General features: G+C 42.6%; 1 protein-coding gene and 1 long non-coding RNA gene across 2 annotated transcripts in view; one reads left to right on the top strand and one right to left on the bottom strand.

Moving 5' to 3' along the window:
- GABRB3 (gamma-aminobutyric acid type A receptor subunit beta3) overlaps window positions 1-16004 on the bottom strand; it is a 161870-nt gene extending 145866 nt beyond the window's left edge. Inside the window, exons 1-3 of the mRNA XM_075916421.2 lie at window positions 15739-16004; window positions 15142-15233; window positions 14905-14972 (exon numbers count right to left, since the gene is read on the bottom strand). Coding sequence (XP_075772536.1) covers window positions 14905-14972; window positions 15142-15233; window positions 15739-15818 — 240 coding nt within the window. The 5' untranslated portion in view covers window positions 15819-16004. The remainder of the gene's footprint in view (window positions 1-14904; window positions 14973-15141; window positions 15234-15738) is intronic.
- On the top strand, window positions 3969-11368 carry LOC142827036 (uncharacterized). Its single transcript, XR_012901403.1, has 3 exons — window positions 3969-4075; window positions 7870-8017; window positions 11234-11368. It is a non-coding gene; the product is annotated as an uncharacterized LOC142827036 (long non-coding RNA).
- Window positions 16005-17212: the final 1208 nt, after the last annotated feature.

Below are 17212 nucleotides of genomic sequence, written 5' to 3'. Positions count from 1 at the left end.
CAGCATGTGCTGTGAGTATCATTATGGCCCCTGGGGCTTCCAAGTTGAGTAGCCCTGATCTACATATTTTGTTAGTCTTTAAGGTGCTGCTAGACTATTCATTGTTTTTAAAATGTTTCCAGTTATAGATTAACTCAGCTACCCCTCTGAAGCTAGTACAAATATCACTCATTCCTGGATATCGCTACTCCTATCATCTAAGGATAAGGAAAAGCTGCAATATATAAAGAGTTTGCAAATATTTATGAATCGGCACCATTTACAGCATTTTACATAAAATTTTTGTGTCAGAGTGCTAACATTTTCAAAGATTTTCAGCAGTAGAAGAAAGAAGGTATGGTCCAGCACATGGAAGTACTGCCTTCTCGTATGCTAAGGGGCCAAAGTCTAGTACCCATTAGGTCAATGCTGAGATTCCAATTGACTTCAGTGGGAGCTGAATCAGATCTAAGGAATGTTTCTGACCATCACCGGGCTCACATTGGCAATATTTACTGACACAAGAAGTGCTGCTGAAACCAATCCAATTATTCCTGTGAATTTTTAACAATATGAGCAGAAGTTCCATAACTGCGTTCCTATAATTCATATAATTGATATAATAATGGAAAACTGTATTTTACCTCCTTTTCTCCTCATAGTCTGCCACATCCATATTTTTTCTGTTACAACTCACCTGAGAGCAATGGTTCTCGGTCTACTTATGAAAGTCACAGCCAAATCTATTAAAAACATAACTAGGAATATAGCCAGTCCACATAAGGAATATGGACAGAATTCTACAAGCATTGCTAGGCAGAACAACATTTTTCTTTCTGAATATACTTTTAAAATTATTTAGAAATTATTGATTGATTCATGTAGATTTTTTCTCTAGCTAAGAAAACGTTGTTTTTGTTTATATTAAGTAATATTTATCCAATTGTATCATTTACTTGAGATGACCCAATTTTTCCAACTGAATCTTATTACAAAATACACATTAAGCTAATAATAATTTAATGACTGATAAAAATTTTAAATTTTAAAGAGAGACAATATTTACAAGGTAGCTGCTTGTTATGACACATAACATTAGGCAATTGCAGTAGTTCATTATAAAAACATTGTTTATTCACTACTCCTAATGCAATGTAGACAATATTTCTCCTTAGAAAATAATGAAATTAAATGCACTTACAATAGCAACTAACTGTAGTTTGTCAAGAGAATTTAAAATTGCTATGAGTCAGTAGGAATCTAGTGAAGTCAGGTTACTGACTTGCAGTTCTGAAGAAATATAAAAATAAATTATTACTGCATTAATATAGAAGGGTATGTCTACACTAGCCCCCTAGTTCGAACTAGGGATGCTAATGTAGGCATTCAAACTTGCAAATGAAGCCCGGGATTTAAATATCCCGGGCTTCATTTGCATGTTCCCAGGCGGGCCCCATTTTTAAATTCCCTTAGTTTGAACTGACTGCCCGTGGCTACACGCGGCAGTCAGAAGTTAATCCGAACTAAATCCTTAGTTTGGATTAACTGTTACTCCTCCTGCAATGAGGTGTAACAGTTTATCCGAACTAAGGACTTAGTTAGGATTAACTTCTAACTGCCGTGTGTAGCCGCGGGCAGTCAGTTTGAACTACAGGGATTTAAAAATGGCGCCTGCCTGGGAACATGCAAATGAAGCTCGAGATATTTAAATCCTGGGCTTCATTTGCAAGTTCGAATGCCTATATTAGCCACCCTCGTTCGAACTGGAGGGCTAGTGTAGACATACCGAAAGAGATTACATACTTTTTGGAAACAACAGTTTTATAGTCTGACTTTAAGTAAGACTAATTTCATGAATACAGTAACCTCTTAAATAGCAGATTATATTCCTAATTATGCCTACTGGTTATATTGATTTTGATTCAATTTTATTGAAATAAGAATTTGCAAATAGTATCAGATCAACAAGCCCTGAAGACCGAAATCTCCTATATATATAAATATACAGGAAGGAAGGAAATAGTATAGGCAGCACTAGAGTGATTCTCCTTATACAACATTATACTATCACCACAAGTTTATAAAGACTAAGTTAAGGGGAAAGGTTAGTTTATCACATTGGTATTTCAGCTAAGTCTGACAACCTGACTCCAAACTGTGATGGAAGTTTGGTTATGTGGTTCTGTAGTTAGTGAGAACAAGATTAGAAATTTACCGCACATAATTCAACAGCCATCAGAGCCATAACTTTCATTCATCCTACCTAGTTATATTAAGACCTAGTCCCTGAGCCACATCTTAAAACTACTGTAAAGTAAAAGTGCACTTTCTTAATCCTCCAAATATTTTGTCTTTTTAAATAGTGTTTTGCTAATAGAAAAGTTCCTGGCTACTGCTAGGAAAGTAGTATATTCAATACTGTGACAGGGTCAGGTCAGAGAGATATGAAAGAGTGCTCCTATTGGGGTCTGGGAGATGCCCGCCCACATCTAAAGAACCCTCCCTCATCCTATAGGGAGGATCCAAAGAACCCTGAACACCAAATGATTCTGGGGGACAAAGAAAAAGAAAATAGACACGGGTTACAGGGTCAAAGAACTAAAACGAGGGAACTGGATGGGGACACTGAGCAGAGAACTCCAGTCAGCCTCCACTGCTCTTCGAAGGTCTTGAGAGAGCCAGCAGATGCCGCCAGTAGAACTCTGCCCAGATGCATGAATGGATGCTAGAACGAAAACTGGCACCTACCTAAGCCAACCTCTGCTCCCTGGTCTTATAAATTGCCATCTTGGCCATAGCCAGGAGGAGGTCCCACAACTTTGTGGGGCCACGGATGGGGTGTGCGGAAATTAATAGGTGAATGGAGAAGTATAGCCAAAACCTCAACAAGAGGTTCTGGAGGAACTGAAAGAGGGGCTATAACCTGGTTCACTCAAGGTAAATGTGCTCCAGGGTCTCCCTCTCACCACAGAAGGGGCAAGGTTGGAGGACAGGGGTGAACCGTGCCAAGTACATGCCCATGCTCACAGTACTGGGAAGGATTCTCCAGCTGATGTCCCCAGTGGGCCATGGAACCAAAGTGGAATAGGGGTTGGCCCACCGGGGCTCTGCACCCTCTATTGATGGCAAGCAGCCCCGCCACTTGGTATGTGGGTGGGACACGAGAGTGGAGAAGTGGAGAGTGTGAAGCACGAGCATGTACAGATGACTCTTTCGCACAGTTCAAAATGGGACCAGCTGCAATATGTGCAGGCAGCTCAGGTGATGAGGGGGAGGCAGTTGGGAAGGTACACTGAGCTGAGGACCAATGGAGAGATCAGGAGAGCCAGGGGTGAGGGACAGGCAGGGTGCAACCTCTCCCAGGAATCTGTTGAGATAAACCTGAGCAGTGGGCAGCAAAGCGTTCTTTACGCACCAGGGAGTACATAGAGTGAAGAGCCTCATGTGCTGGGCAAGCGCTAGAGGATTCACCCAGTCTCCCTGGTCGTAGTCTAGGAGGTCTCTGATCCTGGTGATTTCTGTCAGAACCAGCCTCTGGTGCACCGAAGGGGACTCCGCCGCCTGCACACGAATATGGAGATTGTATAGCAGGGGCTTTGCGAGGAGGTCTACCTCCATGGTTGCACCAAGGACCTGGTCACTGCAAAGAGCTTCCAGGTCCAGAGGAGGTCCTGGTAAAAGGCCGGCAGCTCAGAGAGATCTCGCGGAAGACCTCTCAAATAAAGGAGCTACCAGTGATATAAAAGAGTGCTAGATGGAAAGTATGTGAGTCCTAGATTAAGTAAATCTCTGTTCCCTGGGTAAACTGGCAGGGACTGATCTAAAACAAGCAGGAACTTTCCAGAAGCAGTCTGGGCAATCAGGCCAGTTAAGAACACCTGGAGCTAATTAGGAGCACTCCAGAGCCAAGGGAGTCAGGCAATTAGATGACCTGGGGCCAATCAAGAACCAGCTGAGACTGGTTTAAAAGGGATCTTCTGTTAGCCAGAGGTGTGGGAGAAGGAAGGGAGGTGCCAAAGTGCTAAGAGTGAGAGGAGTCTGGGTGAGAGCTGCAAGTCAGGAAGAGTGTGTTGGAGGAGTGGATCAAGCTGCTCAGGTAATGGAGGAAAGATACTGGGGAAGCAGCCCAGGGAAGTAGTTGCTAGATGGGGAGTAGAACAAGCCCCACCTGTTGCCACTGCCTCAGGGTCCCTGGGTCAGAGCCTAGAGTAGTGGGCAAGCCTGGGTTCCCCCCAACCTTCTCCACACCTGGATAGGGAGGCCAGGACTATAGAAGAGTGTCACCCCCATGGCCTGTGATGACCACGGCTGCGTAGGCTGTGAACCCTGCCTCTAGTAAAGAAAGAGGCTGTGTGGTGGGACATAGTGAGACTCTGAGGCTAAACACTATCCACCAGAAGTACAGGAGCCACAGGCACAGCCATAGCTCTGCCACAATATGTTAAAAATAACTAGGGTGGATATCTGTGTGCTTGAAAACTATTTATCTGTATCTAAGTTATTTTATTCAGAGGCCACACACAATGCAAGGATCACTGATGTCAGGTTTCACAGGTTAATGATACTATCAGGCCAAGATGGAGCCTAACTTGCTGATAAGAAATGTAATAGTTGTTAATGGCTTACATTAGCCACATCCAAGCAAAAACAAAATCATATATAGTACAAAAAAGAATAGAGTCCAGGATGCAGCAAAGCAAAATAGCATAAAGAGATAGATAAAAAGCTAAGCTATACAAATCAGAGCAAATTATCTTTAAATCTTCTGTTCCTAAAAGGGAGAAATCTGTGAATGATCTCTGGTACTGTTGTACAGTGTCAGTAGGCAGAGACTCATAAATGCACTTTAACCTTTTTTTTTTGAACAAGTATTTACTGTAATTGCATATACAACTACTAGAAGTATGCACACAAATGGCTAGATATCTAAATATCCATTTGTAGGCAAAACTGTGGGATGCTGTGTACATAGTAATGGAAAAACATGCACAAAAGGGCACGTTTAGACTACTTTTTTTCGAAAGAAAATATGCAAATTCAGCCCAGATTTGCATATCTTCTTCTGATCACTTTTTTGAAAGAGGTGTTTTCAAAAAAGCAAGCAGTCTAGATGTGGCTCTTTTTGGGGGGGGGGGGACCTTTTTCGAAAGAACACTGTAAACCTCATTTTTTTGAGGAAGAAGGATATAATATTAATGGAGTTCTGCACAGACTGTGAGCCTTCTTTGAAAATCTTGCCTTATCTATGCAGATCAGTTGCACAAACTACAGTTACTATACATGCATACACAATGTATTAAATTAAAAACCTGCTATCTTATTATAAATTATACTATATACTTATTTATCAATAGGTTATAAACAGTACATTGTAATTGCTCACATCATTTCTATAACACTAATTAAAGAATACATTAGTATTATTAATTTATTTTACCTAGAATCCCCAGTCATGGGCCAGGATCTCTTTGTGCTAAGTGCTATAAAAACAGGGCCCTGTACCGGACAGTTTATAATCCAAGTATAAGACAAGAGACAATGGATGGATATAGACAAATGTGGGAGTAAACAATTAAACAAATATCGATCAGCATGACAGACAGTGGTTTCTCTACAGTAGCAGCCGGATCACAGGCAAGTTTTTGTAGGAATCATTCCAAAAAAGCAAACTCTGAAGAGGGATTAGAAAGTAGAAATGAGGTAGGTTCCTGGACAGGGGTGGCCTATGAATATAGGCAGACTAGGCAGTCGCTTAGGGCACCACCTTCAATGGGGCGCCCGGGGCGCCCGATGATGACATCATGGGGCACCCGGGGCGCCCAATGATTGTCACAGCCACTGATGGTCATGCAGGCAAGGGCACCGATCGCGCGTTCCGCCTGGGGCGCCAGCTGCCACAGCCGGCCTAAGGCCACTCCTGTTCCTGGATGTTTACAAGGAGCCCTCCCAAGTATTCAGGGCAGGATGAGAGAAAGAACAAGAGTGTTAAAAAATGTAATAGGTGAACAGTGGAGGTTGGCATCCCAGGGAGAACAGAGGGGATCAAGGATGGCTTGGTTGTGATTGATAGATGATAAGCAGGGTGCAGCCTAACCATGAAGAGCCTTGAAATGGATACAAGCATCTTCTATTTGATGAAATAGAGAAGGAAAGGAAGGAAAGGAATTCAATAAAGGGTGTGAAAGTGTCAAGGCAACAGGCTAGGAAAATGATCTTATAGCACCATTCTGAACGTATCAGTGTGGGGCCCAATTGTATTTGTCATAGAAAACACTTCAGCATTTGTGAGAGAGGACATTTCAAAAACTGAGACACAAAAATGATGAGAGAGCTAGATGATAGTTTTAGCTACGTGCATGGATAAGAAAGGCCATATTTCTGAGATGTTATACAAAAAGGATCAGAAAAATTTAAACATAGATCTCTCTCTGGGTATGTCTAGACTATATCCCAGAATCATATAAATCCCAGAATCATATTTGCTTTTCTTGCAACAGCATCACACTGTTGACTCATATTTAGCTTGTGGTCCACTATGACCCCTAGATCTTTTTCTGCTATACTCCTTCCTAGACAGTCGCTTCTCATTCTGTATGAGTGAAACTGATTGTTTCTTCCTAAATGGAGTACTTTGCATTTGTCCTTATTAAACTTCATCCTGTTTATCTCAGACCATTTCTCCAATTTGTCCAGATCATTTTGAATTATGACCCTATCCTTGAAAGCAGTTGCAACCCCTCCCAGCTTGGTATCATCTGCAAACTTAATAAGCGCACTCTCTATGCCAATATCTGAATCATTGATGAAGATACTGAACAGAACCAGTCCTGAAATGGCAAAATCCTGTTCAGAGAAAGAAGTGAATACAAGAGGAAGGGAAGATTTGAAGACTGAGTCAAAGGTGATGAAAATGTGGTTAGATTGCAAGCATAAGATTCAATTAAGATAGAGAAGTAAAGCTGATTAGCTAAAACAGCAGCACTGAAAGAGAATAGAATTTATTTATAATGGCAGAAGTCTGCCTGATCATGGGACTTTTGCCAGAGACACTCCACAACAGCAGAGCTGGAATGTAAGAAGTGTATCTGGGGATAAGCCAGTGTTGAAGTTTAGCAAACCAGACCTTGCAATGAATGGGTCAGGGGTAGAAAAGTCAAGAGTGAAGGAAAGTGAGGGCAGGAGTGGATCAACAAATATATCAGTAGAAGAAAGGTAAGAGAGGGCGGGGAGGAGAGAGCTAAGAGCAGACAAGAAGTCTTTGACACTTATGGCCTGGAGGTTATAGTTAGGGCAAGTGACAGATATAAGGGAAGAGGCTCAAGAGCAATATACAAGGTCAGAAGATGAACTCAGCAATGGAATGATCAGAGGCCAACTTAAGTGAATGGCCTTTTGGTGAGTGCAAGAATTAAAGTAGGTTTCCAGTTCACATGACTAGGTGAGGCTAAGGAAACGTACAGCCAAAGGGTCCAATGTATGATCTATAAGGAATCTGAAATCACAGAGGAGTATGGGAGACTGTGAGGAGAGAAAGAGAGAGAGTCAAAATCAAAGAAGAAGGCTGATGGGAAAGACTTGAGTGTATGGTAGATGACTAGTATACAGAGGGGGAAAGGAGAATAGTCAGATGCAAAGCTGTTCAGAAGGTTAGAAATAGAGGAAAGGGGGAAAAGGAGGGCTTGGAAGGTGCTATAATTGGAGAGGAGAAGTCCCACAGCCCCAAAACGGTCTGAACCAGGGTGGAAGGTGTATGAGAAGGAGCAACCTCTGTAAAAGGGAGTAGCTGCAGAGGCAGTACCAGACAAAGAGATCCATGTCTTTCAGACAGACAGGAGATGGAAGCAACAAGATAAGAGGAGATCATTGACTATTGATACCTTCTCATTCCAGGCACAACAAAACAACAGGAGGCGGGGAAGAAGCAGACAGGTAGGAGATTACAAATGGTGACATCGAAGGGACAGACTGTGCTAGGAACTGGGGTGCAGAGGCAGAGGCTGGAGGGAAACCAGGATTAGGACAAATCTCACATTAAGAGGTAATTAAATATAAACTACTGCATATTTAAAATTTTCTCCATTAGTTATGGAAGATGCAGACCAATTTTCAATAAAAAGTAATTATAACTTAAAGGTCAGATCATGCCAAACATATTCATAATTAATGTGATATAAGAACATAATAACATAGGAATAGCCATACTGGGCCAGACCAAATGTCCATCTAGTCCAGTATCCTGTTTTCCAACAGTGGCAATGCTAGGTATCCCCAGAGAAAGTGAGCAGAACAGGTTATCATCAAGTGATCCTACCCCTGTCGCGCATTACCCAACTTCTGACAAACAAAGACTAGGGCGGCAATCTTACCCATCCTGGCTAATAGCTATTTATGAACGTATTCTCCATGAATTTATCTTTGTTTTGAACCTTGCTAAAAGGCCTGCCTTAACAACATCCTCTGGCAAGGAGTTCTGCAGGTTGACTGTGCGTTGCATGAAGAGGTACTTACTTTTGTTTGTTTTAAATCTGCTATCTATTCATTTCATTTGGTGACCTCTAGTTCTTATGTTATGCATATCTTATAACTTTTCCTTATTCACTTTCTCCACACTAGTCACAATTTTATAGAACTCTTATCATATCCCCCCTCAATCTCCTCTTTTCTAAAATGAAATGTCCCAGTCTTTTTAACCTCTCTTCGTATGGCAGCTGTTTCAAACCCTTAATCATTTTTTGCCCTTTTCTGAACTTTTCCAATGCTATCTTTCTTGAGATGAGGCAACCACATCTGTATGCAATATTCAGGATGTGTGTGTACCATGGTTTTATATAGAGGCAATAAGATATTTTCTGTCTTATTCTCTATCCCTTTTAAAATGATTCCTAGCATTCTATTTGCTTTCCTTCCTCCCTCTCCCCTCCCTCCCGGGGCTGCACATTGAGTGTATGTTGTCTGAGACCTATCCAAAATGACTCCAACATCTCTCTCTCTTGAGTCGTAATAGAGAATTTAGTCCCCATTATTTTGTATGTATTGTTGGATTATGTTTTCTAATATGTATTACTTTGCATTTATCAACATTAAAATTCATATTCCATTTTGTTGCCCAGACTTCTAGTTTTATGAGATCTTTTTTAAGTTCTTCACAGTCTGCTTTGGTCTTAACTATCTTGACCAATTTAGTATCATCTGCAAATTTTGCCACCTCAGTTTTTACCCCTTTTTCCAGATCATTTATGAATATATTGAATAGGATTGGTCCCAGAACAGATCCCTAGAAGACATCACTATTTACCTCTCTCCATTATAAAAAATGACCATTTATTCCTGCCCTTTGTTTCCTATCTATTAACCAGTTATCAAGCCGTGAGAGGACCTTTCTTCTTATTCCATGACAACTTACTTTACTTAAGAGCTTTTGGTGAGGGATCTTGTTAAATGCTTTCTGGAAATCTAAGTATACTATGTCCACTGGATCTCCCTTGTCCACATGCTTGTTGAAACCCCCAAAGACCTCTAGTGGATTAGTAAAGTATGATTTCCCTTTACAGAAACTATGCTGACTTTCCCCCAGCAAATAATATTCACCTATGTGTCTGACCATTCTATTCTTTACTATAGTTTCAACTAATTTGCCCAATACTGACATTAGATTTCCCACTCTGTAATTGCCAGGATCTTCTCCAGACGCCTTTTTAAAAACTGGTGCCACATTAGCTATCTTCCAGTCATTGGGTACAGAAGCTGATTTAAAGGATAGGTTACAAACCACAGTTAATAGTTCCGCAATTTCACATTTGAGTTCTTTTGGAAATCTTGTGTGAATGCCATATGGTCCTGGTGACTTGTTACGGTTAAGTTTATCAATTTGTTCCAAAACCTCCTTTAATGACACCTTAGTCTGGGACAATTCCTCATATTTATCACCTAAAATGAATGGCTCAAGTTTGGGAATCTCCCTAACATCCTCAGCTATGAAGACCCATGCAAATAATTCATTTAGTTTCTTTGCAATGACTTTATCATTCTTGAGTACTCCTTTAGCATCTTGATCATCCAGGATGTGTCTAGACTACAGGTTTTTTCGAAAAAAATAGCCTTTTTTCAAAAAAACTTCACCTGCATCTAGACTGCTGCCATGTCCTTTCAAAAGTAAATCAAAAGAACACGGCAGTTTTTTAGATTGTGGTAAACCTCATTTTACAAGGAATAACACCTTTTTTTGAAAGTACTCTTTTGAAAAAAGGTGCTAATGATTGTAAACTGTGCTTTTTCAAAAGAGAGCATCTAGACTCTCTTTTGAAAAAGCGGCTGGCTTTTTCAAAAAATCTGCTTGTAGTCTGATGCTCTCTTTTGAAAGAGGCAATGGTTGTGACCTAGCTCTTCAAATAGCCCTATCAGTTTCAACTTTTTATTCCACTAGTAGTCCCATAGAATTCAGTCTCTAGCAAAGAGCACTTACGTTCAGTTCAGGAAGAAAAGACAGAAATAAAAAGGGCCAAATGCCATTTTCCATGTTAAAAACAAGCTAAGTCAAGTCAAATGGGGCTAAAGGAATTTAAATAGTTTTCAACTGAATGACCCTTGGATTTTTAATGGTTGTCAGCAGAACTGCCCTTGAAAGAAGTTCCAAACACCAAAATGTTGCAACATTTATTAAAATTAACTTCATTATGAACTAATTCATAATTTACAGTAACAAGAGATTTATATGAAATGAATTTGGTGGGAATCTACAGTTTCCTAAAGTTTCAGGAAAGAATACAATTCAAACCATCATTTTAGTTTCAAAAAGTTGCCATCATATCTCAAGAAGCCCATTAGGTGTTTCCTACAAGGAACATATAATAATGTCACACTAGAAATCTTTTTATATGCATAAAATCTAATAATTATATTCCTCTGGTTATTTTATCTTTAGTACAGAGATGAATTTTAATAGGATAACTATATAAAAGGTCAGAGCAAAAGTTTAAATTAAAGAAATCTATGTTAGTTATCAAATGTTATAGAGAGTAATGCCTGCAAGATTGTTTTAAACTGTTAATAAGATTAAAGGTTAAAGCTCGTAGTGTCTGCATGGAATTAAATGAAACAGTATTTTTGAAGATCAAAATTTGATAGCCAGCATGAATGTTCAACAGATTGGCTCAGTTCTTCAACCTAAATATATCTTATATTTTTGCAAATTACTATCTGCAAAAATATAATTTAGTAAACAAAATAATCTCCTGTTTCTGTCCCCTCATTATAGGTGTAAGGGTTTATTCCAAACAAATCTAGATTCTGAAACAAATGAAGAAAAAATACCCGCCTCCACTGTTTGAACCTAGCTGTGAATGAAGACTCTGGATGTTTTTATTCCCTTAAAATTGATGTTGCAATAAATTATCCCAAACCAAACCCATAAAGGCTTTCAGTCCATTTTTCCAAAATAAATTAATACTGTGCTTGTTACAAAATCTAATTTTCATCAGTTCATTTTAGAAGCACTCTATATTAGTGTTACGAGAAACTTAGCCTGCATTTTATTATGAAATTCTGAATAAAATAACACCTGTTAACCATGAATGAGTACTAAATAAGTGGTAGGTTACAGCTTTGCCACATGCCCTATGGACAGAGCAGTGAAGGAATCAATTCTTTACCTGTTTCTTCTGACTTCTGGGGACTGAGAAGAGTGTATAGTAAATTGCTGACCAGCAGAATATTACAAATACACATCACCCCAGCCCACCTGCACAGGCTAGTGTATCAGAAGGGTCGAACACCCCAACATCAATGACCTGTCTTGAGGATTAAGTGTAGAAGTAGGTAGATAGCTATTCCTGAACCCAAGATCTGATTAGCATGTGTAGTGGAATAAGGTGAGAGCAGGGTTGTTGATAATGATTGTCCTTTACAACCTTCTGCTCATGGGTAGGCTAATTCAGAATTTAGCACAGAGTCTTCCATGACTAAAGGAATACAGGTTTCATTCTCTGGCTTTCTATTATACTTATGTCTTACGTAGCACTTGGGTATATACAAAATGCTGTACAAATATTAATTTAATCCACAATGCAGAGTTTCCAAATCATGGGGTGAAGCCAACAGATTAGCCAGGGGGGTGCAGTGAAATCTCTCATTTACTCTCACAAGATCAATCTTCCATTTTGATAAAAAAGGCACTAGCTGGTCTAGTTGTGGAGAAAATCTTGAAAATGTGGCATGCAAATGATGCAGAGTTTGTTGAGAGCCTGAAATAGCAGCTGAGCTATGAACTGCCCCACTCTTCTTGCAAATTCAGATGCCAATTACACTTGAGATCATTGTTAATTATACCCTTGTTCATGTAAGAAGCATATAAAAAGGGAAAGGAAGTGTATTAAGACCCTCATTCACATTTCTCAAAGTGCAAGGGGATAGGGAGAAGCACGAAGGATTACGCACAAGGGTGTGAGAAAAAGTTTTATATATCTTAATTTATATATAACACCACATGGATAGATTTCAGAGAGGGACTGATGAATTTCAGTTCCCTGAAAGGGGGAAGGAGGAACCTAAGGTTCAGCTTTCAAAAGATTGGTGACCCAAAAATGCTATAAATGAAATGTAAAAACCTGTGGAATATATTAATGTTGTTATCCTGATTTCACAGGTGGAAGACACTGAGACTATGTCTAAACTACATCTGTCTTTCAAAAGAGGGGTATAAATTAGGCAGATTAAAAGTGCAAATGAAAGTGATACATAATTACATCACAGCGTTCTTTCAAAAAAGGGTATTTTGAAAGGGAAACCATTGTTTAGACATGGCTCTTTCAAAGAAACCCCCTTTTTCGAAAGATCCTGTACTCCTCATTTTTTGAGGAGTAGAGGATCTTTCAAAAAAGGGTTCTTTTTTTAAAGAACCGTGTCTAGACAGTGGTTTCCCTTTCTAAATACCCTTTTTCGAAAGAATGCTATGATGTAATTCTGCAAATGAAGTGTGGGATATTTAAATCACCGCTTTATTTGCACTTTCGATCTGCCTAATTTACATCCCTCTTTTGAAAGAGGGATGTAGTTTAGACCTGGCCATAGATATCTGGAGGGTGATTGACTTGTTCAAGACTGTACAGCGTCAGATTTGGAACTGGGATGAATTCCTGCCATCTAGTCCCATGTTCAGTCTACTAAAGAAAACAAAAAAGATAGTTTGTATGTTGCTTTAATGAATCAGATAGATCCCCAAGAATTAGTTTGAGAGGCTGAAATACCATATTTATGGTATAGTGCTGTTTTAGATATATTTAACTCTTCATCCCAGGTTGATTCTACTAGAGAGAACAGAAATTGGGGAGAAGGTTTGAAAGCTTTAAAAAAAACATTCTAAGCTGTGAGGTCTTGTTACTTTCTCTAATCCTGGTTTATCACCTGAGGTTTGGTTAAAGAATATTATTTTTCTCCTGTTCAAAAAAACAAAGTGTTTAAAAAAAGATAAAGCACATAACATTTCCTTTAATTATTTCTTCTGACTGTAAAATAGTTGTATGATTTTATCAACTGTTCCCTTGATTTCTCTATTTTTTGCTACTTTTATTGATGAAATTTCGGATGGATTGCTCCTGAATTGCAACTGAGCAACCTAAAGCTTTGTGTTTAATAGTTGCAGAGAACATTTTTATGAGAGGAAAAGTTAATTTTATATTAACTAGTAAAACTACTATTGGTATTTAGTATTTGAGACAGATTTAAATGTAAAGGTTTAAATCTTCCAAATGCTTTGGATACATGTTGTCACTTTATCTGAAATATTTTAAAAGACGCCCTTTGATAAATCCAGTATTTTGGCATATAATAAAAATATTTCAACACTATATTTACTACCCATAAAATTGATAAGACCAATATAAATGTCTTTTACATTTATATTTTTGTCTGCAATTCAGTGTCTAATCTGCATTTTTATTTGCTTCCAGTAGCCTCTAAAGCTTTCACATTAAATAAACAAACAATAAAATCAAATACCTCTTTTAAATCAAGAGTCTGAGTTAGGTCCCATTAACAAAAAAGTTTAGCATGTTATAAGACAGTTTAAATTTAAGTGAAATTACATGAAGTAAAATGCAGTTGGTTGATCATCAATGGACTGATGTTTTCAGCAAACAAATACTATTTTTGCTCTATACTGTTTTCAGTCCATTTGAGCAATCCAGTAAACACTGTGTAGTAGTGACATACAATATGAGATGGATATTTTAACCTGCTCATGATCTGGACAGTTTAAATCCTGTTTCACATAACATTTTTAGATGTAATTTTTAAGCTCAGAAGAGTTCAGGAAAGAAGAGGTTCACTTACAGCACCTGGGACAGCTCCTTATAGCATAAAGCTGTATACTGTATTCATTTCAAAGTGGTTCAGCACCAGGCTGTACCCCATACCAGGAACAAAATCCAACCCCTCTGCCAGAGAATTAATTGCCCTTTGGCACATTTGTGGTATGATATTCTCTGCTGTAGCTCCCTAAATCAAAAAGAAGCACATTCCAGCACTAAAGATAAAACACAACATTTCTCCAGGGATATCAAGTTTCCAACTCAATCCAGCTGTACCTGTCACCTGTGACATAGACCCACCTACAAAAATGCCCCTGGCAGCCTCCAGCTCATAAATGAGACCTAGAAGCATTGGCAAATGCTTCCACCAGATGGATTGATCTAAGGACAGCTTCTGGCTACAAGTGATCAGCTACTTGTTCAGCCTTGGGTCCATGGAACCGGTCCCTCAATCAGCAACAGCTAGGAGCTCCTACCACAGCCCCAATTAATACACTTCAGTCCCTTGGCTCTGGGGACCAAACACACCTCCAACAGCTGCAGAACCAAGATAAACAAACAAAACAACACAAAACCCAGTCCCAGTCGTTTTGAGTACAGAAGATACCAACTGAGTACTCACCATGTTGACTTCAGAAACCATGTCGATACTGGCAATGTCTATGTTCATCCCAACGCACACAGGAGGCCCTGGGGAGGGGGAGGAGAAGCCATCAGCTTACCCAGAGAGCGGCTGGCAACACGTTTTTCCCTAAAAGGAAACACTTTCCCATCCACACAGAGAGCTGGATAGTGACTCACACATACAGACACAGGAAAGAGCCAGACACCACAGTTCTGCCTGAATAAGGCAACTCACCTCCAAAATCCGGCCGGAGGCGAATGTCATAGCCTTTCAACAATTTATCCACAGTTTCTTTCACGAAGGACATGTTTCCTGGATCGTTCACGCTGTGGGATAAATGGCAAGTGCAGGTGGGAAGAAGGCAAGGTGGGGGGTAAAGAAAAGAAAGAGAAAAAGAAGGTGGGATGGAATAGGGGAGATAGAGTAGGAGATGAGGAAGCCGGAGAGAGCAGAGGAGGTATGGGGGTAGGAGAGGGCAGCGCAAAAAGGTGGACGGGCATTGAAGAGGGAAGAGCAGACGGGGAATGGGCATCAGAGAGAGGCGAGGGCAGAGCAGAGAGGGGTGGGGTGGAAGAGGGCAGAGCAGAGGGGGTGGGATGGAAGAGGGCAGAGCAGAGGGTAGGAGAGGTCAGAGCAGGGGGGAGAGAGGGCAGAGCGGAGGGGGGTGAGAGGGCAGAATGGGCGGGGGAGGGCAGAGCGGAGGGGGGAAGCGCAGAGAGGCGAGCGGGGCAAGCCCCGGGGAGAGGGGCAGAAGAGAGAGGATCAGCTCGGTTTCCTGCATAAGCGCAGCCCTTGCACCCAGCCCCGCTGGCGGCGCGGAGCAGCCCCTACCTCTGGGCGCAGCAGACCACGGCCACCAGGACTGGAGCGGAGAAGATCCCGAAGATCCTGCCTCCCCCAAAGCCCCACATCCCTCCGCTCCGGGCTCCCTCCGCGCAGCAGCCGCCGCCGCCGCCGCGACCCGACAGCCGCCCGCTGAGGAAGAGGCGGAGGCGAAGGCGACAGTCCCCCACCCTCCAGCCCGGCCCGGGAGCCGCCCGCACGCCGGGCTGCAGAGACCCCGGCGCCGGGCTGTGCCGAGCCCCGGAGGAAGCCCCCTCCGCCGGAGCCCGGCTGCCTGGCTCCCCCTCCCCGCCTCCCGCCCGCCCCTTCTCCCTCCGCCGGGGAGGGGAGGGGAGGCTCCTCGGCTGGGCGGGCGGGGGAGCGGGCTGTGCCGGGGCCGGGGTCTCAGGCGCTGGGCGAGCGGCGGCTCCTCCCGGGAGGGCGGGAAGCTCGGCAGGGCCGGGCCGGTGTATGGTCGCTGCACCGGCTGCCGTGCCCTAGGGCACCCCGAGCGCCACCCTCCCCCCTCCAGCTGCAGCCACCCCGGCCCCGCGCTCCGGGCACCCGCAGGCCCAGCAGCGAGGCAGGCGCCACAGGTGCCGCGGAGCTGCTCCCGCCACTGCCCGGGGGGCAGATCCCCGGGGCACGCGTGACCGGCTGAGCCCGAGGCGGCCCCCGGGAGCAGCTGCCAGCGCCCGCAGCCACGCACCTCCCAGCCGGGCTGAGGAGCGAGGAGCGTTTCCACCGCGCAACGCCCCGGGCCAGGCTCCGCCAGTGCCTCAGCTCCCTGCCACGGCTCCCTCCACCTACCCCTACCCCACCCCACCGCTAGGGCCACGCGGGGAGCGCGCCTCCCTGGGGGCGAGCACAGGCCAACCGGGGAGCGGGCAGCGCTGGGGAATGAGGGCAGCCCCTGCAGCCAGTTTCTTCCGCTCACTGGGGCCCGAGAACAGGAGTGAGTGCGGAGTGCTGCTTCCTCCCGCCCCCAGTCCCGCTCCGCTCATGCCTCTGTGAGTCTGGGGGCTGGGGGCTGGGATTGGCATGGGGGGTGGGGGTTAGCCCAGCCAAGGAGATTAGGTGAGATTTAGGATTTTAGTGCAAGTGCCTGAGGATGGCAATCCCTCAGTGGGCAGGGCAACTTCGTGGAAGTGCCTGCAGTCTCAATTTTCAAAAGGGTCCGATAATGTTGAGTACCCAGATTCAGGCATCTTGGGCCTGTTTTTCACAGCTGCTGAACAACTGTAGCTTCCACAGAGGTCAGGTAAAGTTGTGAATGCTCAGCAACTGTGGGGAAGGGGGGAGAATTCAAGCCCCTAAATGTTTCAACCCTTGAGCATTCCCCTGGGTCTCAAAAAACAAAACACAGATAGAAAGATCTTCATGATTTTAAGGCCTAACATCATTTGTGACTACATGGGCTTGGCCATATTGAATCTATGGCTGCACAGGGAATCTGCAAATTGGGGAGAAATACCAAAAAGCC

The sequence above is a fragment of the Pelodiscus sinensis genome, chromosome 1, assembly GCF_052426305.1.
Source record: "Pelodiscus sinensis isolate ZL-2025 chromosome 1, ASM5242630v1, whole genome shotgun sequence".
Classification (NCBI taxonomy): Eukaryota; Metazoa; Chordata; order Testudines; family Trionychidae; genus Pelodiscus; species Pelodiscus sinensis.
Note: the sequence above shows the minus strand (reverse complement) of the source record. Positions and strands in the feature narration are given on the sequence as shown.